The sequence below is a fragment of the Diospyros lotus genome, chromosome 13, assembly GCF_014633365.1.
Source record: "Diospyros lotus cultivar Yz01 chromosome 13, ASM1463336v1, whole genome shotgun sequence".
Taxonomy (NCBI): Eukaryota; Viridiplantae; Streptophyta; class Magnoliopsida; order Ericales; family Ebenaceae; genus Diospyros; species Diospyros lotus.
Window position 1 is genome coordinate 40,565,547 of NC_068350.1, and position 25,317 is coordinate 40,590,863.

At 36.9% G+C, this 25,317-nt stretch overlaps 1 protein-coding gene and 1 long non-coding RNA gene across 2 annotated transcripts; one reads left to right on the forward strand and one right to left on the reverse strand.

Moving 5' to 3' along the window:
- Window positions 1–7,104: 7,104 nt before the first annotated feature.
- On the forward strand, window positions 7,105–11,371 carry LOC127787833 (uncharacterized). The gene is made up of 2 exons (XR_008020255.1): window positions 7,105–7,813; window positions 8,405–11,371. It is a non-coding gene; the product is annotated as an uncharacterized LOC127787833 (long non-coding RNA).
- An 11,587-nt stretch (window positions 11,372–22,958) lies between these two features.
- LOC127788238 (uncharacterized) lies at window positions 22,959–23,651 on the reverse strand. The gene has a single exon (XM_052316350.1). It carries the CDS (start codon window positions 23,649–23,651, stop codon window positions 22,959–22,961), a length of 693 nt encoding a protein of 230 aa, XP_052172310.1.
- Window positions 23,652–25,317: the final 1,666 nt, after the last annotated feature.

Consider the following 25,317-nt stretch of genomic DNA (forward strand, 5'->3'; position numbering starts at 1 on the left):
TATGCCTCACGCTCTCTCTCTCGTAAAAAGTAGGTATAATGTTCTATTTATAACTCACAAATCGTTAAAGGTTGTTTAGTAATGTTTCTACACTAAAACCCTAGCCTAGGACATAAAGAAATAAACTGAAATTGCAATTATGGGGGTTTTCCCGTTGAGAGTCACCTAGGGTCGCGACCCTGGGAATTGACTGCCTCCCAGGGTCGCGACCCTCAAGCCCAAGGTCGCGATCCTGGGCTTGATTTCACCAGAATTGCTTTCAACTTCAGTTCTTCATCTTCCGACTTTGTTTTGACGGTTTTCCATGCAGATTTTGACATCGACTTCTTCACAAAAGTTTTAGCTATTCCTCTTATCTTTCCATATCGTCTTGAATCAGTCAATTTGGAGCTTTGTGCAGAGAGTTATGGTCGTTGGAAGCTTGACTGTCCATTGTGATGCGTACCAACTTTTGGTTGAAGCTTTTGTCTTGTTTCCTTCTCCAATTTTCTGCACTTTTGACCTAAAATGAAGCCAAAAAGATGAATATTAGTCATATATACTCAACATGTCATATCATGCACAAGATTAGTGAAAGTATTCAAAACAATGCATGATCATAGGCTTTATACAACAAAATCTACCCTTTTACCTAAAAGTGAACTAAAAATCAATCAAAATACTAACAAAATACATGTTAAATTTAGGTAGATTTGATTATCATCAAATACCCCCAAACTTAAACCGTTGCTTGTCCTCAAGCCACATTATTCACAAACACTTAAAAATATTAAATAACACAAACCATAAAAAACTCTCAAAAACAATAAAGGACACTTAAAAACACTTAGCTTTAAAAAGCCTTATTCAAACACTTAAAAACTCTTTATTAGCTTTTTGTCAATGCTGCCTTGCATTTTCTAAGCTTGCACATTTCACTTTGCACCACAAAACTGACACATGCATATGCACTCAAGTAGGATAATTCGGACATAAATTTGTCTCAACAACTGGGTTTCATTCTCCATTACTCCTCATGCATCTATCCACACATTTATACACTCTTTGTACTAATCTTTAACCCCTAAATGCAATTGTGTGTGTGTGTGACATGAGGGAATTATCTATGAATGAGGCAATACACATATAGATGAGCAAGTTGGCTTTCCATGCACTTAGAACAACATAAAAATCACAAGATTTAGCTTTAAAATACATGTCAACTTAAAATCAAAAGGACTTACATTCGCTCTTTCCCCTAGACTGTCAATCATCAACCAATTTTGGGTACTCTAACATCACAGCACTCTAGGGTACTTCCTCTCTTTCATTCATTGTTTGCTTGCCTTTTTGGCTTTTGTCAGATAGATACCCAAGGGCATATTTAATCTCTTACCACTCATGCAAGTCGCCGTAAAGCAATCTTGTAGCGGAGTAGCACCTTTTCACTCAAATAAGCAATTAAACAAGAATTTAAATTCCCAGCCTTAATCACATTTTAAGTTGACAAGTTGTGCTATTTAGATATATCCTAAGAGCATTACTTACCCCCAAACTGGCCAAAACATGCATTACATCTTCACGAAAGAACATCCCTCTAACGTTGTGCTTCATAACAAAAATATTTAAAGGCTAAAACTTTCCTTAGAATGCATGAAAATGTTGAAAATGCACTAAGTTTCATGGCGTCTTAAGATTTCCAGCGAGTATATCATTGACTAATGTCCAAAAATCCCACAAAATGCTCATGCAATAGGTCAGTGATATGCTCATTCAAGATTTGTGCAAGACCTAGCATTTTCAAGGCATACACCTACAAAAAACAAAAAGAAAACAACTACTTTGTTGACACAAGCAAACTTCTAGTCAAAATCTTTGGCATATTATTAAAAAGTTGCATTTCTTCTCAAAATTTTGAAAAATTAGACCATTTTGTGTTTTCCCCAACCTTAGTGAATGACTCACTATTCACTCCCCCCAAACTTAAATGAAGCATTGCCCGCAATGCTGATAAAAACAAAAGTTCTGTTTAGGGGTGGGTGGGTGGGTGGGATAGATCAAAAAATCATAAGATTTTCCCAAAAAGATGAACACAACAATGGTGAATGGTTCAAAATATCATTAAGGCATCAAGATTACAACATTTAAAACAACCAAGAAGACGATGAACCAAGTGCAGATATCAAGTACTAAATTTAAAAATGCACTAAATAAAAGACAATAAAGAAATAAATAAAAGACTCAAATAAAAGAAAATAAAAGACAAAAGTGGAATTGAGCAAAGGACATGTATTTTCAGAAATTCAACCATAAGAAGCACCAAATATCTCAAGTATCTTACAATTGAGTTATATGCAATCTATGCTCCCCCAAACTTAAAACATGTTGTAGAATACATGGAGTCATAAATGTGCACCAATGATCAACTCATCGCATCACAAATCCAATAAACTTGAAAGCACAAAATGAGATAGGATCCATGAATATATGCAACATTCACTCAAAATATAAAGATCATGGATATATCAAACTAATTCATCCAACTCATGCATACCACTACTGAATTCCACATTATTTTCACAACAATTAAACACACTTAAATAATTAGAATTACAGACCAAAATAAAAATAAAATAAAAATAAGAAATATTCAAACATCATCAAATAACACACTATCAAGTACAACATTAACATAAAAACTCCCCTCCATTGAAGCCTTTTCGTGGATTCGTCGACTCTTTTCATGGCAGTTGATGCGGCACTGGATACCTTGGGTAAGGTTCGTTGGGATTGCCTCGCGCTATGTGCTCATTGAAATCCACTTGGTATCGGACCAGCTCATCGATGGAGTTTTGAAACTTGTCATGGTTCTCTTGTCGCTTGCGTAGAAGCTCCTGCTGGCCCGCCTCCAATTGAAGGATTTTTTCTTTGATCCATCGTCGCTTCTTGATGACAATCAAATCTACCTAAATTTAACATGTGTTTTGTTAGTATTTTTATAGATTTTTAGTTCATTTTTAGGTTAAAGGGTAGATTTGTTGAATTAACTTTATAATCATGCACCGTTTTGATTTCGTTCATAAATCTTGTGCATGATAGGACATTTTGAGCATAAATGACTAATCTTTATCTGTTTGGCTTTATTTTAGGTCAAAAATGCAGAAACATTGGTGAAGAAAACAAGACAAAGGCTTCAACCGAAAGCTGGCGCGCACCACGATGGACAGCCGATCTTCCAGCAACCATAACTCTCTGTACAAAGCTCCAAATTTGCTGATTCAAGATGATATGGAAATCTTAGAGAAATAGCTACAACTTTTGTGAAGAAGCTAAGGACAAATTCTGCATGGAAGACCCTCAAAATGAAGCCGGAAGATGAAGAAATGGAGTAAAAAGCGACTTTTGGGAAATTAGTACCCAAGGTCGCGACCTTGGGCACCAAGGTCGCGACCTTCGAGGGCAGAACACCCCCAAGGTCGTGACCTTGGGGAAACCATCACGAAGGTCGCGACCTTCGACGTGAAATTTGTTCAGAAATGCATTTTTAATGCACTTTCTTAGTGTAGCAACTTTACAAATCTACCCTTAACATTTCTTGTAGTATAAATACTCCCTTTCTTGTACATTTAAGGGGATTTTTCGTGGCTTTTGCTTTCTCTTAGGTTAGGGCTTTAGTTCTTCATTTTCTTGCAAGAAACTTAGACTAGATTTTGCATTTCTCTTCTTCCATTGAGGGAAAATGCTTTCACCTTCCATTTTAGGTTGGATATTTTGGACATGGGCTTGGTGGAATTCATCCTCAACCACTAAGGGGAGTATTCCTACTTGTTTTATTTGTATAATTGGTTAAATATCCATGACATTTGAAGATAATCCCTTAATGAAAGGCTAGATTTTATTGTTCCTTGGTTTTTATTGAATGGGTGATGTATTGATTGATTTATGTGGTTGAAATGTGTATGGGTATCATGTTTTATGGATGATTGTTGGTTAGTGATGCATGAGCTTGTGTAAAATCTTATGATTTCTATGTTAGTTCATTTGGACTAGGCTAATTTGTGATTAAGTAAGCTTAATTGTGAATGGGCTTGGTGTGAAGACCACCCAACTCTCATTATTTGCTTAATTCTAGTTGATGTTGGGTGCATTAGTGTAGTAATGATTCCTTTGAAGTGAAGTGCTATAGGATTGGTGTATGGACATTGGTTAGGACCAAGAGGACAACTCTAATCCATTAATGAAGGGAGAATTACACTAAGTTGGCATTGACTTGTTTTGAGTAAATGGACTTGCTATCCGTTGATGCTAATTAGATTAATTTGATGCACCGTGAGGGCTAAGCCTTAGGTTACGGATTGTGATGAATGCATAGATCCCTTTGAATGTGCATTGATTGGAATTGGATGGATTAGTCCCATGAACATAAACCCTAGCATATGTGACCCTAGCTTGAGTTGCATGCCTATGAGATAGAAACCAAGGAATGATTTCTTAGTAATTATTCGTAGTCTTTTCTAGTTTTCATAGTTTTATTACTTTTGATTAATGCTAGTTTAGTTACATCCTATTGGGATTGTTTTTGTTGCTTAGTTTCACTCACACTTTACACACACTCACACACTAGTTGTACAACATTACATGTAACCTCTCTCTGTGGGATCGACCCTATCGCTTTGCTACGATAAGACTAGAATGGCTTGGTGCTAGGTTTATAAATTATTTTTGCTGAGAAAAGCACTAGCTAAAAGGCTCTCATCAATTTTTGGCGCCGTTGCCGGGGAGTGAGAACGGTTTTTGAGTGAATTTTTATTTAGCTTATATATATTTAAAAATTATATATTGTAGATTAGCCATTTGTATAAACTGTGTGACTTTTGCTTTATTTACTTTTCTAAATTTTTGGTGATTGTATCCTTTGCTTGTTTGCAAGAGAACTTTTGAAAATTGGCCGAATGGAATATTCAACGCAACAAGGAGCGGGGCCAATGTTATTTAGTGGCTAACATCAACCTGAGTTTGGGCAGCAATTCATGCAAGATAACGGGTGGTATAGTCAAGAACCAATTCAAACAGCTGATAACTCAGATTCCAGTGCAGTGATGAGGATCCTCCTAGAAATTCGTGAAGAAAATAAGAATGTTTTTGAGAGGATGAACGCCCAACTTGACGAGCGAGCAAAAGTGATTGAAGAGCTTCAATGGAAAATTGATGTTATATCTCAAGTATGCCCTCCTAGTGATGCAGTGCCTAATTTGGTGGGTGAAGACCCCATGTGTGCGGCTATGACTTTGTAGAGCGGTAAACAGTTGCCCGGAGTTGGAGAGTCAACGAAAATCAAGAGGCAACATCAAAATGATGAAAATGAACAAGAGCCAAGAGAGATACATGAAGAGGACAAATCTGAGCCGACATGGGTGGAAAATGAAGAAAGAGAGCAGCTTGAAAAGAAAAAGATCAAAGAAAAAGGTAGCGTGCCCTACGAGGAAAAACTGAACGAGAGGTTTGACAAGAATGAGAAAAGCAAGTGGAACTTTTTGGATCACAAACCGTCTGCACCATTCCCAATAGTTTCAAAGAATGATGCGCAATTCAAGAACTTTATGAAGTTATTGAAAGGGGTAATGCTGAACATTTCATTGTATGATCTACTGGGAAATGTGCCAAAATATGGGAAGTTTATGAAGGACATGTTGAACAACAAAGGGAAACAAAAACTGGATGATGTGGTAATTTTGAGCACCAATTGCAGCTGTATCATCAAGAAGGATCTTGACGTGCCGATGAAAGAGAAAGATCCAGGCAGTTGCAACATCACTGTGAAAATTCAGAAAAAATGCTTTCCCAAGGCATTGTGTGATCCGGGTTCAGGATTCAGCCTAATGCCGCTCTCCCTTGCTAAGAGTTTAGGTTTGAGTGACAGACTGAGGTATACGCCTGTGGCACTACAACTTACGAATAAGTCTATCGTGAAGCCAGATGGAATAATTGAAGATGTGATGGTCCAAGTGGACAAATTCTTTTTGCCAACGGACTTCATCGTTCTAGACATGCAAGAAGACAAGGAAACGCCGTTAATCTTAGGGAGACCATTCTTAGCTACTGGAGATGCTACGCTCAAAGTTAAGGACAACCTCATCACCTTCAATATTCAAGGTGAAATGGTGAATTTCAAGGTTGAAGAAATGGGATGGGCGCCTAAGGGTAACACAGGTTGTTTCCGGGTGAACATTGCATTGGAGAGTGAACAAGAAGAAAAATCCATTATTAATCAACTTTGTGAGATGATAGAGAATTTGTATAAGGACGAGTTGATATTTGAGCTGATGGAGATTGACACCGAGGATGATGGAGCTGCACTTGATAGCGAAAAGAATGATGAGTTGTAAAGCTCAAGTTTGGGGGAAATCTTCGTTGAAGAAATTGGACTGGATAGCAAGCTGCAGGAAAATCACCAAGTGTCACAACCGTTGGAGAATGAAGAAAGCATGATAGCTCAACTAATGAAAAAAGTGCAAGAATTGGAGTCTAAGGTCCAAGAACAAGACATTGAGCTAAAGCAAGCCACCGAGGAACGGAAAATGTACATGGAAACGTGGAAAAGTTTCAAGGCCGAGGGGAAAAAGAAAGTCCACTGGGCCGAAAGTGACGAAGTGATAGAATTCGTTTCTCAGCCGTCAACGGCCCCATGCAATGAAAATTCAGAGGTTGAGGTTTGTGAGAATGTGCTCCAACAAGAAGAAGAAGCACAGCTACCAACGGACCAAGTCAATCAACCGGTCAAGGCACTCAAAGCCAAGAAAAAGAGGAAAAATAGGAGAAAGGCAAAGAAGAAAGCTTTGAGTGTGGCGAGCGGTGAAGTCAAAGTCATGTGGATGGTTAAGACTCCAATTGCACCAAAAGAAAGCAAAGAGAACCGGTTGAGCACTAATGAGATCAAGAAGCAAGGCCGGAACCCCGAAGTCAAAATGACACAAGTTTGGAAAGTCAAGCAGTCTAAATTCATAGAGATTCCTTATCCTCTAATTGAGTCATTAATGAGCGGGAGGAAGAAAGTGCAAAAATTCAAAGGCATGCAAATTTGACTCAAGGAGCCGGACCCCTCTCCGTGTATTGGATGAATCATGCAAGGCCACGTCGAGCCAACGACTTTAAACAAAAGCGCTCTTGGGAGGTAACCCAAGTTATATATCCTTTTTCATATCCTTTAAGTAGTTTTTACAATTTTTTGAATAATTTTAGTTTATTTGAGTTTTGATTAGTTCATGCACTTGTATGAAGTTTATGCCTTATTGATACACTTTTAGACTTAACTTCATGGTTTATGTGCATGCTAGGATAGGTATTTAGTCGTAGTAGGTTTAGTTGCATTTTTAGAAATTCATGCATTTCATGTAGGTTGATTTCCTTTTCTTTTTATGAAGTTTTAAGTATTAAGTTTCAAGCATGCATTGCATATTAGGACATTCATATAATTAATTTAGTTAGAAAAAAATTTTATCTTCAAAAAAAAAAAAAAAAACCATCTTAGTAGCGGCTAAAAATGTTTAGCCGCTGTTAAGTGCAAAAAAAAACTGGGCTGTGAAGTTTTATTTAGCCGCTGCTAAACTTTTAGCAGCAGCTAAAACCCTTCAAACGGGTTTATAACCCATTTCCAATCCTCTTCATTTCCAGTTTTGCAACAACACACAAACACACGTTTCTCCCTCCATTTAACTTCATTTCTCTTCAAATTTTTTGCTTCAATTCATCATCCAATTGGTCCACAAGCTTTTCAAACATCATTCAATATCATTCCATAGCATTCGACGGATCAAAATTGTGACTCAAGGCAAAGGTGCGAAAATTTATTCAATTTTTCCCTTGAATGCTATGAACATATTTTTGAAAAATGCTGAATTTTACTTGTTTATATTGATGAATTCTTGTATATTGGGGCTGCTTTGAATGTATTTTACAATTTTTGGGCTAGGGTGCTTAAGATTTTATTGACTATACGTGAGTTTGTAAATGCACATCAAGTGTTTGACAAAATTCTTCAATAAACTTTTGTGCTTATTTAGGGCTAATCTTTGCTTGAAATTCATAGCCCAACATTATATAAGTATGAAGGAACCCTAATTTGGCAAAAACATGACCCTTATATATGATTTGTGCTTCTTGAAAGTCACTAGTGGCTTAAAAACGGGATTGTTTTTCAAGGAGTGTAACTTGCTTCTTTTTCTTGTCCAATGTAAGTCTTTAACAATTTTTATGAGTTTAAGTGCATAATTGCATTCTTGGGTGAGTATTGAAGCATGTTACTCAATTTTCATGAGTTTAAATGGTCAAGGACTAGTGTTGTTGTAGGAAGCTAATTCATGATCAAAGTGCTATGTCATTCCCACTTTTCCCATCTCATACAATGTCCTAATTGAGTTCATTGTAGGATAACATATCATGGTGAGCAAAGGAAGTGAAAGCCACCAAAAGAAAGCAAATGGAGCCCAAGCATGATCCGAGTTTGCTAGTCATCAATGAAGGGAGGTTTATTTTTGGTTATGAATAATTTTGAATTGCACATTGTGATATTTAACGATGATGGATTGAATAAGTTCAGTTTTTATTTTATTTTCATTTTTGGATTTGTATTTTACATGTTTTAGTAGGTTCATTGTGTGTTTTTATGAATAATTATGGAATTGATAGTCCTTGTGGATATGTACTTTGATAAATTACTTTGCTATGCACCATTGATATTTTGAGAAATTTAGCATGGAATTATGAATCATGAGTATTTTTTAGACTTTGTGCTTCCAAGCTTCATGATTCTATAATTTGATTAGTAATGCTAAAATATAGTGTGCTTTAACTCCTTGTTCTTCCATGGCATACTTCAAGTTTGGGGGGGGGGGAGTGTAGAACACTAGGAACTCAAATGTGGGGTGCACTTTCATTGCATCAAAGTGCATATTCTAGACTATATTCCATAGGTGTCTTTTATGCATGATAATTCTAAGAATGCTTCACAAGTTGTGTGTGAATGTTTCAATCATTCATAATTCCCTCATGAGCATAAAATGTGATTTAAGTTTAGGGGATTAGTACTCTATAGTGAAACGGTAATACACAATACATTCGAAATGCATAAAAGATCCACAAAAAAAAAAACCGAAAAAAAAATGAAAATTTGAGTTTTAGTTTAGTCTAATAAGGTGAAATTGTTCTACTTATAGTTAGACCTTCTTTTTGTGAAATATTCTCTCATAAATGTAGGAAGTTCATACATTTTAAATGCTAAAAATGTGACTTCTCTCCTTTGTGCTTCATGATTTATAAGCATTGAGGACAATGCTTCACTTAAGTTTGGGGGGAAGGATATCGTTTGTCTAAAAATGTGTTAACATTTTTCACAATTTTCAGAGCATTTTTTGAGAATATTGCACTAAATTGAGTAAAAAGAAGGTTTTGACTTTAAGAATACATATTTTTCATCATCTTTTGCTTTCTTTAAATGAGTACCATGAAAATGTGAACATGTGCATGACTTTAAGAAACTTTTTACTGCCCAAATGCATAAGTGGAATGTAGACATTTTGGTACATAAGTGGTGTTTACATGTTGATATATTTTAAAGGCTGAGAAACTAGACACACTTTACCCAATGTATACACTTTGATGGAAAATTTTCTCTATTAAATACTGTAGTTTATATGCACAAATATAGAGGAATGTTCTCTATTAAATACTGTAGTTTATATGCACGAGTTGGCCAGTTTTGAAGCAAAGTAGTGTACTTAGAGTGTGGTAAACTTCAAAAAAATTATTTTTGTCTAATATTGAAAAATGATTGAGGCCAAGAATTAAAGGTTCTTGTTTACTTTCTTGTCTTGAGTGATTGAAATTGCTACTCTGCTATGAGACTGCTCGAAAGAGAACTTGTATGAGTGGCAAGAGTATAAAAAGCCCAAAAACTCGGGCAAAATACAGAAAAAAGTTAAAAAGGCAAGAATTAAATGAACCTTATGTGAGAGAGTACCCTAGAGTGCTGTGATGCTAGAGTACCCTAAAAGGGTTGATGATTGACAGTCTAGGGGAAAGAGCGAACAATTAAAGACCTCATGATTTCACATTGATTTGTATTGTATAAGTTTAAAAATGTGAAGTTTAGTATGTTCTAAGTGCATGAAACGGGGATTTACTCATCCAGTTGTGTATTTCTCTGCTCAAAGATAATTTTCTCTATATTCAAACACACTACACATAGTATTTAATAAAGAAATATAAGTACATAGAGTTTATAAATTGTGTAAAAGTGTGTTGGGGAGTATTAAACGATGAAATTTCAGCCGTGGAAGCTAGCTTATGTCCAACATGTCTTTACAATTCTACATTTGCACGAGTTCAGTAAAATGGGGCAACATGAAATGCACATTGTAGCCAATGCTTGGTAGCATTTAAAGGATTCGAATAAAATTGTTATGAAATGTTTTAGTTGTTTTTCAAGATGTTTAAATAGCATAGTATTTATTTTGTTTACATTTTAAAGTTCTTGAGTGTTGGTGAATATATTGCTTGGGGACAAGCAATGGTTCAAGTTTGGGGGTATTTGATGAGAGTCAAATATACCTAAATTTAGCATGTGTTTTGTTAGTATTTCCATAGGTTTTCAGTAGATTTTTAGGTTTAAGGTTAGAATGTGGCGAATAAAGCTTATAATCATGCACCGTTTTGAATACTTTTATGAATATTGTGCATGATAGGGCATTTTGAGTATTCATGACTAATATTCATCTTTTTGGCTTGATTTGAGGTCAATTAGGCAGGAAAATTGGTGAAGAAAATGAGTTAAAGGCTTCAACCGAAAGCTGGCCGCATTATGATGGACATCCTAGCTTCCAACACCCATAACTCTCTGTACAAAACTCCAAATTTTCTGATTCAAGATGTTATGGAAAGCTTAAAGGAAGAGCTACAACTTTGGTGAAGAAGTCGAGGAAAAAGTATGCACGGAAGACCCTCAAAATGGAGCCGGAAGATGAAGACAAAATGCTGAGAAATCATCTTTAGCCGCGGCTAAAATCTTAGCCGCGGCTAAAGTGCTTTTTGCGCAACTTTCTTTAGCCGCGGCTAAAGCACGGGTTCCAGAAAAAATTTATATTTTTCATTTTTAGTAGGGTTTTTTGAGTGGGGTTTTTTTTACTAATTTACCCTCAAGAAATTGGGAGTATAAATGCTCCATTTTCTTGCAAGAACAAAGAAGGAGGACTTAGAATAAAATTAGGGCTTAGCTTAGTGCCTTCCTCCCTTAGTTCTTAGCATTTAATACATGCTTTAATGCTTTCTTTATGTTCTTGTCAGATGTTTATGAGTATTTATTGTTGATTCTATAAGTAGTACCTTTTATTTATTGCTATGGTTCATTTTCTACTTCTCTCCCTTTCTCTCTTTTATTTTATAAGCACGTGTGAGTAGATTTTAATGGTGAATCTTTGTGGATGATGAATGGAATGAGTTGATACATATTCTTTGTGGGTGATTGAGTTATGGGCTTTCATTATTTGTCTCATTTACTTGGGATTTAGTGCTTGATTAATTAGTGGACATGAATGTGTGACTAGTTAATGAAGAAATCCGGTTTTAATGACCTTGAAGTAGTGAGAACTTGACTTAGCTTGTGAATTTGAGTTGTGGGGCAAGGTTGTTGAGTTTTGAGTTGAATTGTAGGGCTTGGTAGTGTGGAATCCATATGCTAGGCTTTGCAAGGTTAATGGTGAGACCGGAATTAGGTAAATCATTAATCTCACACTCATTTTGTGTCTGGGATTAGGAACGAAATGAGAGAAAATGGGTTTAATAACTTGACCACAATTGAATTCGCTTGTTAAGTCGGGTAGGTAATAAACTAGGATTTAATTGCTTAAGTAAATTGTGTGGAATCCATAGGTTTGCTTATGTAAAATCAATCTAGAGGCTGGGATTAGGCAATAGGTTGGTTTCTATTCTTCCGAGACCGGAATGTGAGGAAGAGCGAATGGTTTGTCTCGTTAATGATATGCCTTGACTTAAAATCCCCACAAGAGTGTGCTAAACTCATCCATGAGTCACCACAAGGTTCACCACTAGGTTTAATTGTTTCTTGTTTTATTTTACTTGTTGGAAAATAGAAAACGGATCACAAAAATATTAAACTTGTATATACAATCTCCTGCTAGTTAAAAATTCTATAAAAACACTTGCCACTCCCTGTGGTTCGACACCCAAGCTAGCTACAACCGACTAGTGAAGCTTAGGGTTTTTTATTATTGTTGAGCCGGAATAGTGCGCATATTTTATATACCCTAAGTGCTTATCAATTTTTGTCATTTGATGAGAGCCTTTTAGCTAGTGCTTTTCTCAGGAAAAATAATTTATAAACCTAGCACCAAGCCACTCTAGTCTTATGGTAGCAAAGCGATAGGGTCGATCCCACAGAGAGAGGTTACATGTAATGTTGTACAACTAGTGTGTGAGTGTGTGTAAAGTGTGAGTGAAACTAAGCAACAAAAACAATCCCAATAGGATGTAACTAAACTAGCATTAATCAAAAGCAATAAAACTATGAAAACTAGAAAAGACTACGAATAATTACTAAGAAATAATTCCTTGGTTTCTATCTCATGGGCATGCAACTCAAGCTAGGGTCACATATGCTAGGGTTCACGTTCATGGGACTAATCCATTCAATTCCAATCAATGCACATTCAAAGGGCTATATGCATTCATCACAATCCGTAACCTAAGGCTTAGCCCTCACGGTGCATCAAATTAATCTAATTAGCATCAATAGATAGCAAGTCCATTTACTCAAAACAAGTCAATGCCAACTTAGTGTAATTCTCCCTTCATTAATGGATTAGAGTTGTCCTCTTGGTTCTAACCAATGTCCATACACCAATCCTATAGCACTTCACTTCAAAGGAATCATTACTACACTAATGCACCCAACATCAACTAGAATTAAGCAAATAATGAGAGTTGGGTGGTCTTCACACCAAGCCCATTCACAATTAAGCTTACTTAATCACAAATTAGCCTAGTCCAAATGAACTAACAAAGAAATCATAAGATTTTACACAAGCTCATGCATCATTAACCAACAATCATCCATAAAACATGATACCCATACACATTTCAACCACATAAATCAATCAATACATCGCCCATTCAATAAAAATCAAGAAACAATAAAATCTAGCCTTCCATTAAGGGATTATCTTCAAATGTCATGGATATTTAACCAATTACACAAATAAAACAAGTAGGAATACTCCCCTTAGTGGTTGAGGATGAATTCCAATCTAAAATGGAAGGTGAAGCATTTTCCCTCAATGGAAGAAGAGAAATGCAAAATCTAGTCAAAGTTTCTTGCAAGAAAATGAAGAACTAAAGCCCTAACCTAAGAGGAAGCAAAAGCCACAAAAAATCCCCTTAAATGTACAAGAAAGGGAGTATTTATACTACAAGAAACGTTAAGGGTAGATTTGTAAAGTTGCTACACTAAGAAAGTGCATTAAAAAGCATTTCTGGACAAATTTCACGTCGAAGGTCGCGACCTTCGTTTTCCCTTGGGCCTTTTTTTCCAAGGTCGAGACCTTCGTTTTCCCCTGTTTTTCTATCTTTTTACACACGAAAATTCACATTTTCTTCCACACTTCCTTCATTCATTGACTCCAACTTACTTAAAGATTAAACACACTAAAAACATGGATTCAAACACTCAAAATGCTAAAAAAAATTATCTAAAAACTGAACTAAACTCACTAAAAATGCAAAGAAAACTAATGATACTAAAATACAAATTCAATCTGAAAATAACTATGTACCTTGCTAAAAATGAAGCTATAACTAAAATAAATTTATTCAAATGGTAAAACTACAAGAACAAACACAAAATGAGAGAAAATAGAGCAAAATTCAGCTTCAACACTATTCACATAAATAGTAACCGAGAATAGTGAAATTTTGCAAAAATTATTCAAAATGAAAATTCACAACACTAGTGCAAAATCTGCACTTATGCAAGCTAGATTGATAGATTTGGAACTTATTTAAGTAAAGAAATCACTTAGAAACAGTGCACTTCAAGTATTTTCAAGTCAAAATCTTGTTTTCATAACTTTGTGACTCAAACTTCCAAAACCATTCAAACTCACTTGAACACACTTAAAACATAAAATCTAACACAACAAAAATATGAAATCTACCAAAGCAAACGTGCTAAAAGCTTAAAATCTAAGAAAGCTCGAAATGTAAAGGATATTAAAAGGATATAAAAACTTGGGTTGCCTCCCAAGAGCGCTTGGAGTTTAACGTCGCCGGCTCGACTTGACCTCTTCTTTTCAAGATCAACCAACAGCACTTTGAGGATTAGAGGGCTTCCTTCTTCTCTTTCTTTTCTTGGCTTTGTGTGGCACACACGATTTATCCCCCAAATTGAGTTCTTGATGCATTTGATTCATATTTTTACACTTTTATTTGTACATGTCAAGATTACAACTTTGTTTTTGCGTAAACCTTGACCTCCAAGCAAATCCATATGCTAGTTTGTGGATAATGTGAACATTCACTTGTTAAAGTGTAGATTTTCTCCATTTATTTCTTGTAATGTTAGTTCTTAATTCAACACAAGCCTTTCTATGTTGCTTGTTTGTGGGCATATATACTTGGTCATGAATTCTCCTACTGACACTTGATTCTATATTCTTCCTATGCTTTCAGCTCTGAAAATTTACTTGCATATAGTCTTTTTTGATATTTAAAAGTTCCAAGCCTTAATTGTTGGTACATTTTGTTTGTTTTCAGGAATGAGCACCCTATCATTCCTGTGATTAGAGAGCACCGGACTTTGGCAAAGCTCTTAAACTGTACATTGGGATCCATGTGTTCACTTTCTAAACTTTCCATGAGGACTCAAAGGCATACACTCCACGGTCATTGGCTGCAGACTTCAACTGCAACAGGGAGACTTTCAATGGAGGAACCCAACCTCCAGGTTTAATTACTTTCTGTGTGTATGTTACTTTTCCATCTTTACCTTGATTATAGTCTTGTTTTCTTCTTCACTAACATGAATGGATCTGTTTTTCTGTATTTTAAACTTTATAGTGTGTTGAACATCTTGTTGAGTTCAAGATAAATACCGATGAACAAGATGGCAATGCTTTAGTTGAATACCACAAAATTAACGCTCGTGATTTCTTTGTAGCTACCAAGGTATTAAGATTGGGGTTTGAACTCAAATTACACCATCTATTAAGTGGTTGAAGATTGGCATGCATACATTTTTATCTTTTGTTTTACCTTTTGGTTCATTTCTCCTGCAGGATAACTGGTTACTTTTAACAGCAGATTATTCTCAAATAGAACTGAGACTGATGGCTCATTTCTCTAGAGATCCTTCACTGATTGAGCTTCTCAATAAACCAGATGGTGATGTTTTTACTATGATTGCCGCTAAATGGACCAGGAAAATGGAGTCGAGTGTGAGCTCACAAGAGAGAGATCAAACCAAGAGGCTAGTATATGGAATGCTGTATGGTATGGGAGCTAGCACTCTTGCAGAACAGTTGAACTGCAGTACAGATGAAGCTGCAGAAAGGATTAGAAGTTTTAAGATATATTTTCCAGGTGTTGCTTCATGGCTTCAGGAAGTGGTTGCATCTTGTCGCCAGAAAGGGTAAGTTCTGTTAATTGTTTATTTATATGTTTTCCCCGATTTTATAGTTCTGTACTTGATGTAGTATAACTAAACTTATTTTTAATGCCCAAGTCAACTAACTAAATCACTTTTTCTCTTCTGTAGTAGGATTTGAGTGGTTTCTTCTTAATCTTAGGACCTAATTTATCTTCTGGAGATATCGGAGCTTTAGACATTTAGGTTTGAAAGCCATATCACTCTATAGCAAGCTGGTGAGATAACATATAACTGTAATTTTGATTTGTATAACGTCATATTTTGCATGCAACAATGATGGAAAAGAAAAAATGTCAATAAACTAGACAAATTGATTCTTGTATTATAGATCATGGTTGTTGGTAATAGAAACAGGGATTAAGATGGTGCTCGTAATCCATTAATGGTTGAACAAATTTGATTAGTATCTTCCCTTTGGAGGTAATTCATTGCATTATTTATGTATTCTGATACTTCTCATAAATAGGCCTTTAGTCCCACTTTTTTGCCTTTATCCATTGTCTCAACAAGAAACTTTTGGTCATGGCTCATTTTGTCTTTGTGTTATTCAGATATGTGAAGACCCTCAAAGGGCGAAAGCGGTTCTTAGCGAAAATAAAGTTAGGAAACAGTAAAGAAAAATCGAAAGCTCAGAGACAAGCAGTGAATTCCATATGTCAGGTACTTTGGCTCCTCCCCCCATTTTTACATCTGTTCTTGCTCATCAAAGGTAGTTCCTTGAACCATTCCTATTAAGCTAACTTTCTTTCTTTAGGGGTCTGCTGCTGATATAATTAAAATTGCAATGATCAATCTTCACTCTGTTATTTCTGAGGATGCTGGAAAGTCTTGCTCTAGTTCTGAATTTGTTGAAAAGTTTCATATTCTAACAGGACGCTGTAGAATCCTTCTACAGGTACTTGTTTTATCCTTTATCTAGTGGACTGTTTAAAATATTATGAACCACTATCAATATGCCTACTTAGGACTTTTAATATGATATGTATTTCTCTTGTCTGACCTAATGGAAACTCGCTGCTCTTACTTTTTGACTCTGTCTTGTGAAGATTTTTTCAATGCAACTCAACAGTACTACATCTAATTCAGATTGTGAACTATCCAAAAATATCCGGAAGATACAATAAGAACATGCTTATTTCTACTAGAAAGCTCAAAGTTTTCACTTATGTTAAAGATCATTTTTGTTGGTTGTCACATTATAAATTGCATAGGTGATGATAAGGTAGGTGTGAAAGGGCAGGGGAGGAGGAAATGCTTTCATGATCTCTTGGCTTTTATCAGCATTTTGACCGTTAAGTTTCCTGAAACGGTGGCAGGACCCGCTGAAGGCTTCAAAATGTGAAGTTGATATTCAGTGAAGTGCATAGGGTTATGGCACCTGCTGCATATATTATGTTATGAACATCTTTTACTCGTTCTGCGATTTGTTCAGTTTATGTTATTTTGTCAGTGCTCCAAAAAAATACATTACAATTCATGAAAAATAATAAAGCAGTGGGCCCTGATGATATTCCCATTGAGGCATAGAAATGTCTCGGAAAAGTGGGCATCACATGGCTTACAAATCTATTCAATTTAATAATGAATAATAAGAAAATGCCTAATCAATGGAGAAAGAGTGTACTAATACCTGTATATAAGAATAAAAGAGATATACAAAATTGTTCAAATCATAGAGGCATCAAATTAATGAGTCACACTATGAAATTATGGGAAAGAATAATAGAAAGAAGGCTAAGATTAGAAACTAATATATCAGAAAATCAAGCCAGGAAGATCAACTATGGAAGCAATACATTTAATAAGAAGATTATGTGAACATTATAGAAAAAGAAAACAAGATTTACATATTGTTTTTATTGATTTAGAAAAAGCTTATGATAGGGTTAATCGAAATGTAATGTGGCAAGTATTAGAAAAGAAAGGAGTCAGTGAAATCTATATTAAACTTATAAAAGATATGTATAAAGACATAACAACATGTGTAAGAACCCCTGTAGGAATATCAGGCGACTTTCCAAACACTATAGGTTTACATCAGGGATCCGCTTTAAACTTATATCTTTTCACTTTAATAATAGATGAACTCACTAAACATATATATAAATCAATACCTGAATGCATGTTATTTGCAGACGATATAGTTTTAATGGATGAAACAGAAGGAGTAAATGCTAAATTAGAAGCATGGAGAGAAGCATTAGAACTAAAAGGTTTTAAAATAAGTAGAAATAAAACTGAATATATGAAATGCCACTTTAGTAAAAAAAGAAGGAATAATACGACAAATGTAAAAATTGGTGAACATAATTTAGAAACATCTAAAAGTTTTAAATATTTAGGGTCTATTATTCACGAAAATGGAGGAATTGATAAAGATGTTATACATAGAATTCAAGTAGGTTAGAATAAATGGAGAAATGCATCTTTTATACTTTGTGATCGTAAAGTACCGTTGAAATTAAAGGAAAAATTTTGTAAAACAGCTATAAAACCAACGATGCTTTATGGTTCAGAGTGTTGGGGTGTTAATTATGAACATGAACAAAAAATGAGAGTAGCCGAAATGAGAATGCCGAGATGGATGTGTGGGCACACTAAATTAGATAAAATACGTAATAAATATATTAGAAATAAAGTAGGGGTAACACCAATAGATGAAAAAAGATGATATGCAATTTGAACCATCTGCAATTTGAACTTTGAGATTCCCAGCATGAGGTTTATAAGATGAAAAAAGATGATATGTAGTCACTTTTGGAGAAGGAGAAGTGGTCAATTTTGGTGTTCTGGACAGAGAAGGAAAAGTGGTCAAAAAGTGCTTTTTGAAAGTTTGAAATTTGAAATTTGAATTGGAGTCATTTGTCTTTGGCTATTTAAGTGGACAAAAGGGATATAAGGTGGGGGCTGCACACATGGCTGCCAACAAGGAGCCACATGTAACACCGGTGGGACCGGATGACATGGATGCCACGTCACCGCCACGTGGCACTGCCACCTCACTGCCACGTGGCACTGCCACCTCAGCACAAGTTCCACAAAGTAATACTCCTCCTAATGGCCCGACTACTAATTATCCAAAGGCTTCTTGGGCAGATTTGTTTAAAGAACAAAAGAAGCAAAGCAAGTCTTTCAAATTGAAGAAGTGGAGAGAGGATGAAAGGGGAATTCTTGCACAAGATTTGAGAGACATGGGTGCTTGTCTAGTAGGATATGTACTTGGACGTTTCCCGGGCATTAAGGCAATTGAAGAGATACGTACCTCTTGGAAAGTGTCTCATTCCTTTTCAATTCATGAGAGTGGCTGGATGATATTTAAATTTGAAAATGAACAAGATAGGGACAAGGTGTTAGAGCATGGTCCTTATGAAACCTATGATGTGCCTTGGCTATTAAAGACTATGCCTACATGCTTCACTTTTGGTGAGGACTGCTTTACATCCATCCCTACTTGGGTGAGACTTCTTGGGCTGCCTTTGCATTGCTGGAGTGAGGCTGCTCTTGGCAAAATCCTGTCTGATGTGGGGGAGCCAATAGCGGTGGATGAGTGTACGGCTACTATGACAAGAACCTCTTTTGCTAGAGCCTTGGTGTAGGTGGATGTCACCAAACCTTTGGTTAAGGAGGTTGAGTTTATATTACCTAATGGAGTGGTATGTCACCAAGAGGTAGTATATGAACGTGAACCAAAGCGTTGCACCAAATGCAAGATGGTGGGTCATGAGGAGAAGAATTGTAAAGGGAGAAAAGAAAGGGCAAAAGCACGCTCCAAGTCAAGGGCTCCAAGGACAGATCAAGGGGTTGCCAAGGAGGATATGTCACCACAACAGCCGTCTCAAGATGATGTGGTGGAGGGGCAAAAGGAGGCAAATATGCAGGCTGAGGAGAGGGAACAATGTATGACGGCTGAAGGAGACAATTCTGCCTCGGCAGAGAAGGGTAGAGGTCGATCGAGAATGAGGAATAAGAAGAGTGAGGCTGAAGTGTCCGAGGGGGAGATGGAGGCCCAAAATAACTCACATGAGGAGGGGAACAAACAGAGAATGGTGGGGAATCACCAATCTGTACCTGAAGGAAAGAGGCAGCAGATAGGGGCAGGAAAAATGACAGTAGATCATGGAAAATTATCCCACCTGAAGGCTCTCGATAAGGGTAAGGGGCCTATGCAGTTTGGAGAGGAGCACAATGAGATACCAAAACAAGCCTCAGATTTGCTAAATGACCAAATTCCCTTGGTGATTTCAAAGCTGAATGAGAGGAGGCTGGATGGAAACATAGTGATGTGAATCCCACATCGGTTGCGTAAGAAGATCTGGGCTAGTATATAAGGTTGGGTCAAACCTCACTTGGCAACCATGGTTTTCAGGTTGAGTTAGGGTTCACCTTATCATTTGGTATCAGAGCCTACCTGTGCGCGGCTTAGCTCACCTCTTGTCGGATACCACACGTGGGGCTCACAGAGACCTCTTGCTGGATACCGCACGTGGGGCCCATAGACCTCTTGCTGGATACCGCACGTGGGGCCCATAGAAGTGGGTCAAGCGTAGTGGGTTTGGTATGGGGCTCACATAAGTGGGTCAAGCGTAGTGGGTTTGGTATTAAAAACTTGGTAGCTGGCAACAGGTCCTCAAGTGATACCACACGTGGGGCTCACAAAAAAGTGAGTCAAGCGTCGTGGGTCAAGTGCATGGTTGGAGCCAACGAGGACGTCGGCTCTTCAAAGGGTGAGTTACCAAATGATAAGGTGAACCCTAACTCAACCTGAAAACCATGGTTGCCAAGTGAGGTTTGACCCAACCTTATATACTAGCCCAGATCTTCTTACGCAACCGATGTGGGATTCACATCACATAGTGTATTTGGAAGCACCTTCAAAACGAGGGTGTGAGGAGATGGATTACCAAGATGAATGGGAGGAGAAAAATTCTACTAAGAGGCCGTGGCAATGCTACAAGAAGAAGAAGAATGGAAAAGGGGGTAGGGGAGGAAATTATACTCATTAATATGAAGATAGGTGCTTGGAACATAAGAGGGTTTAATACCCCACTTAAACAAATAGAAGTTAGGAAACTTGTGAGTAAATATTGTATGGATATTTTTGGTGTTATTGAGTGTAGAATGGAAGAGAATAAGGTGGAGGCATTGATGAGATTAAGATTTCCTGGTTGGAGACATTGTAACAATTTTGCCACCTATAAACCTGGTAGAATTCTTGTGATGTGGAATCCATCAACTGTGGAGACTTCTATATTGGAGATGCACTCTCAAAAAGTCCATTTGGCTGTCACTTGCAAGGTAACTACCAAAACCTTTCTTGTGACTTATGTTTATGGACTTCATTCCACTTCCGCACGACGTACTTTGTGGAATTTGTTACTATCTATGGTCTCGGCTAGGACATGTCCATGGTTGTTGCTAGGAGACTTCAATAATGTCTTGTTTGATGATGAGCGTATCAATGGGTCCTTGATTTTACCATCTGAAACAAAGGATTTCCTTAGTTGTGTATTAAAATTGGGGCTTGTTGATGTGCCTTCAATTGGATGCCGCCTTACTTTTTCAAATAATAAAATGTGGTCTAAGTTGGATAGGGTGATGGTGAATGATTCTTGGCTACAAACTGATTCATATGTTCATGCTCATTTTCTCCCCTCCGGACATGCATCGGACCATTCCCCGTATGTGGTGTCGGTTGGAGGACATGAGGGAGAATCTAAGAGAATGTTTAAGTTCTTTGACATGTGAGAGCTACCTAGATGTAGTGCAACGGGCTTGGAGTATTTCTCTTTATGGCGCGGAACAATATAAACTGAGTAGGAGGCTAAAAGGCCTTAAGTCCCCTTTAAAGGCTTTAAATCGGGAGCACTATCAACATATTTCAGCTAAGGCGGAAAGGGCAAGGAAGGAATTGGAGGAACATCAACAACTTCTTCATGAAGCACCTGCTAATGGAGTATTGCAAGAAAGGGTCAAGGTGTTAAGGAAGGAGGCTTGTATGTTGGGTGAAGCTGAAAGGAAGTTTATCTGCCAAAAGGCTAAGTGTAAATATTTAATTAATTCTGATCGGAACACCAAACTCTTTTATGCCATTGTGAAGAGGAAAGCCAAGAGCAATTACATTCCAGCAGTGGTGAAGGAGGATGGGTCCATTACAAGGAGCAAGGAGGAGGTTGCAAGGGAATTTGTGAATTATTATCATAGTCTTCTTGGTAGTGATATAAGGGTGGAACCCGTGGATATGGAGGTTTTTGGCCAAGGCCCTAGAGTTTTGGCTGAAGAGGTGGAACAATTGGTTAAGCCTATCACAGATGGGAAGATCAAGAAGGCTATTTTTAATTCCGACGGATTTCCGTCGAAAATAATATTAATATTTTATTTTTTATTAATTTTTAAATTTTCCGACAGAATTTCCGTCGGAAAATATTTATTTTTTTATTTTTATTAATATTTTTTATTTTTCCGACGGATTTCCATCGAAAATCCGTCGGAAATATTAATTTTTTTTAATTTTTTAAATTCCGACGGAAATCCGTCGGAAATATTATTAATATTTTATTTTTTTTAATTTTTACAATTTCCGACGGATTTTCCGTCGGAAAATTTTTTCCGACGGAAAATCCGTCGGAATTATTTTTAATTTTTTATTTTTTAAATTTTCTGACGGAGTTTCCGTCGGAATTTATTGGCACCGAATGGCACCAAATTTTTCCGTCGGAATTTCCGTCGGCATTTCCGCTGGAAAATAATTTCCGACGGATTTCCGCCGGAACAAAATTTTTCCGACGGATCTCCGACGGAAATCCGTCGGAAAAGTGACTGCCCGAGTTGCCCCGGGGAGTCATTTTTTTCCGACGGATTTCCGTCGGAAATCCGTCGGAATTTTCCGACGGAATTTTTTCCGCCAGAAAGTTCCGTCGGAATTTTGATGTTTTTTTGTAGTGTTTGTCATTATATTAATTTTCAATCAGTCTTAGTCGATTAAAATCATACATATTGTTCAACCAAACATAGTTCACTACTAATTCAAGAATATTAAAAATTCATGAATATTTGTTAATTATTATGAATCAAATGATAGGAACGTAAATACAATTACACAACTCACATACTAATGGATCATATTTACATTTAATAAATTAGAGTGAAAAAGATAAAAAATACTTCTTAAGGAGAGCAAGATACATGACACGCAACGCATGTTTGTTTGTTTTTTTTTTCCCAGAAATCAACTGTGAACCTTATATTACTCAAAAAAATTTACAATGAATCAAACTGACTCAATATCACAAGCAGCTTCCTCCATCAACCATTGAGGAAATTGACCTTTCCAACTGCAACTAGAGTTGCTATTAACCGCTAATCTAGCCAAACTAGATACAGCTCTATTTACTCTTTTGTGGCAATATGAAAAATTACAATTTTCAAACATAAGAGATAACAAAAAGATATCTTCGGCAATAATCCAAGCATCATAAACCGGACTACATTTTGCTTGCAAACAATCATAAATTGCCTTGATATCTACTTGTACCTCTATTGATCTCCACTCGTTTTGTTGTGCCACAATTTGTGCTATTCTGACTGCTTCCACTTCTGCCACCACTGGGTTGAAACATCCAGATTTGGCAATACTCCATGCTTGCACCATTGCTCCCTTTTCATCCCTCGCAATAATTCCAAGTCCAACCCTTCCATTCGGCAACAGCTTTGATGAACATACATTTAATTTGATTGTCCCCTCTACTGGTTCCTGCCAATTTGTCTGTCTGCTTCCAACGTTTCTTCTTGGGATTTTGTCCAGCTGAGGCTCACTTGTTTGAGTTATATTCTCCAGTTTAAACTCTGTCCATTCATCCAGAGATTTCTGAATAATCTCGTGTGCTAACCATCTCTCCTTATTGAAACACCATGCATTTCTTGCCTTCCATAGATTCCAAAAAATATATGCAGATATCTCCATATGCTCTCTAAGTACTTCTAGATTGTCTGTGTTGCTCAGAATCAGCCACCACTCTTTAAATGACACAGGTTGCAGCAACCTTTCATCCCAGCAAACTGGGGCTAATTTCCAAGCCAACTTCGCCTTACTACAATGGAAAAAGACATGTTCCACTGTTTCAATCTCATCCCCGCATTGTTCACAAACTGCATCCACCTCAATCCCTCTTTTCAGCAGATTAATACACACTGGAATTTTGTTGTGACAAGCACGTCAAATAAAGTGTTGGATTTTCCTTTTGATGTTCAAACTCCAAACTGTCCTCCACATTTTCTTGTTCTCATTTCCTTGTTCTATACTAGTCCCCTCATTCCCCCTCCTTATTCTTTCCCACTCCATCGTAAATTTACATCCAGATTTAACAGAATAATGTCCAGATATTGCATGGTTCCAGCACAATCTATCCCCTCTTCCCATTATGCTAATTGGAATACCTTTGATCACTTTAGCATCCTCTTCACAGAAAAGTTGTCCAATGAGTTCCTCGTTCCAGCCTTCTCTATCCCAGCTCATCAGTTCTTTTACTAAGAACAACCTACATCCTTCAGGTTTCCTAGTTTTGATTCTCCTTCCTTTTTCCTTCTCCCCACCTATCCATTTGTCCTCCCAAATCCTAACTCTGCCCCCATTCCCAATCTGCCAAGAACTCCCTTGAATTATTAGCTCTTTCGCCTCCATCCATCCCCTCCATAGACTTGAATTTCCTGGTTTGCTTACAGCTTGTAGAATATCTCCACTGGGGAAGTATTTTCCTTTAAGCACTTTTGCCATTAGCAAATTTGGATTTGTGATGATTCTCCAAATCTGTTTTCCCATTAAAGCTTGGTTGAACTTTTGGATATCCTTGAAACCCAGTCCCCCTCTATCTTTATCCTTTATCAGATTCTCCCACGAACTCCAGTGAATTGGCTTATCTCTCTCCCCGTTACTCCACCAAAACTTTGCCACCATCTTTGAGATTTCTTGACATAAGCCTTTGGGGAATTTATATACTGACATCGCATGGACTGGGATAGCCTGTACCACTGCTTTCAGCAATATTTCTTTCCCTGTCGCATTAAGAAACTTGTTCTTCCAGTTGAGAAATATTTTTGATAGTCTCTCTTTTATATACTGGAAGACCTCTTTTTTTGATCTTCCTAGGACTAAAGGTAGACCAAGATACTTTGTGCGCTGCTGGATTGCAACTCCCCTCAATACCTGACAGATTGCTACTTTTTTCTCCTCCTTTGTATTCTTGCTGAAGAACATGGATGATTTCTCCAAGTTTACTTTCTGCCTGGTTCCTTCTTCGTAAATTTCCAGTATCCTCTTGATTTTTGTAACTTGCTCCTGATCAGCTTTGCAAAACAATAGTGAGTCATCAGCGAACATCAAGTGAGTAATGGGAGGACAAGATTTACTCAGCTTTAACCCTTGTAGTTCCTCCTGTTGTACAGCTTTCCTCAGAAGATTAGAGAAGCCCTCAGACACAAACAAAAAAATGTAAGGTGACAGGGGGTCACCTTGTCTTATGCCCCTCTGTGGCTTTACAAAATCATAAGGACATCCGTTCACTAGGAAAGAAAATGACACAGAAGATATACATTTCATAATCCAACAAATAAACTTGTTATCAAAACCCATT

What these genes read in the sequence shown, in the direction of transcription:
- LOC127788238 (XM_052316350.1), bottom strand. Translation starts at nt 23,651, where the DNA reads ATGGAGATATCTGCATATATTTTTTGGAATCTATGGAAGGCAAGAAAT.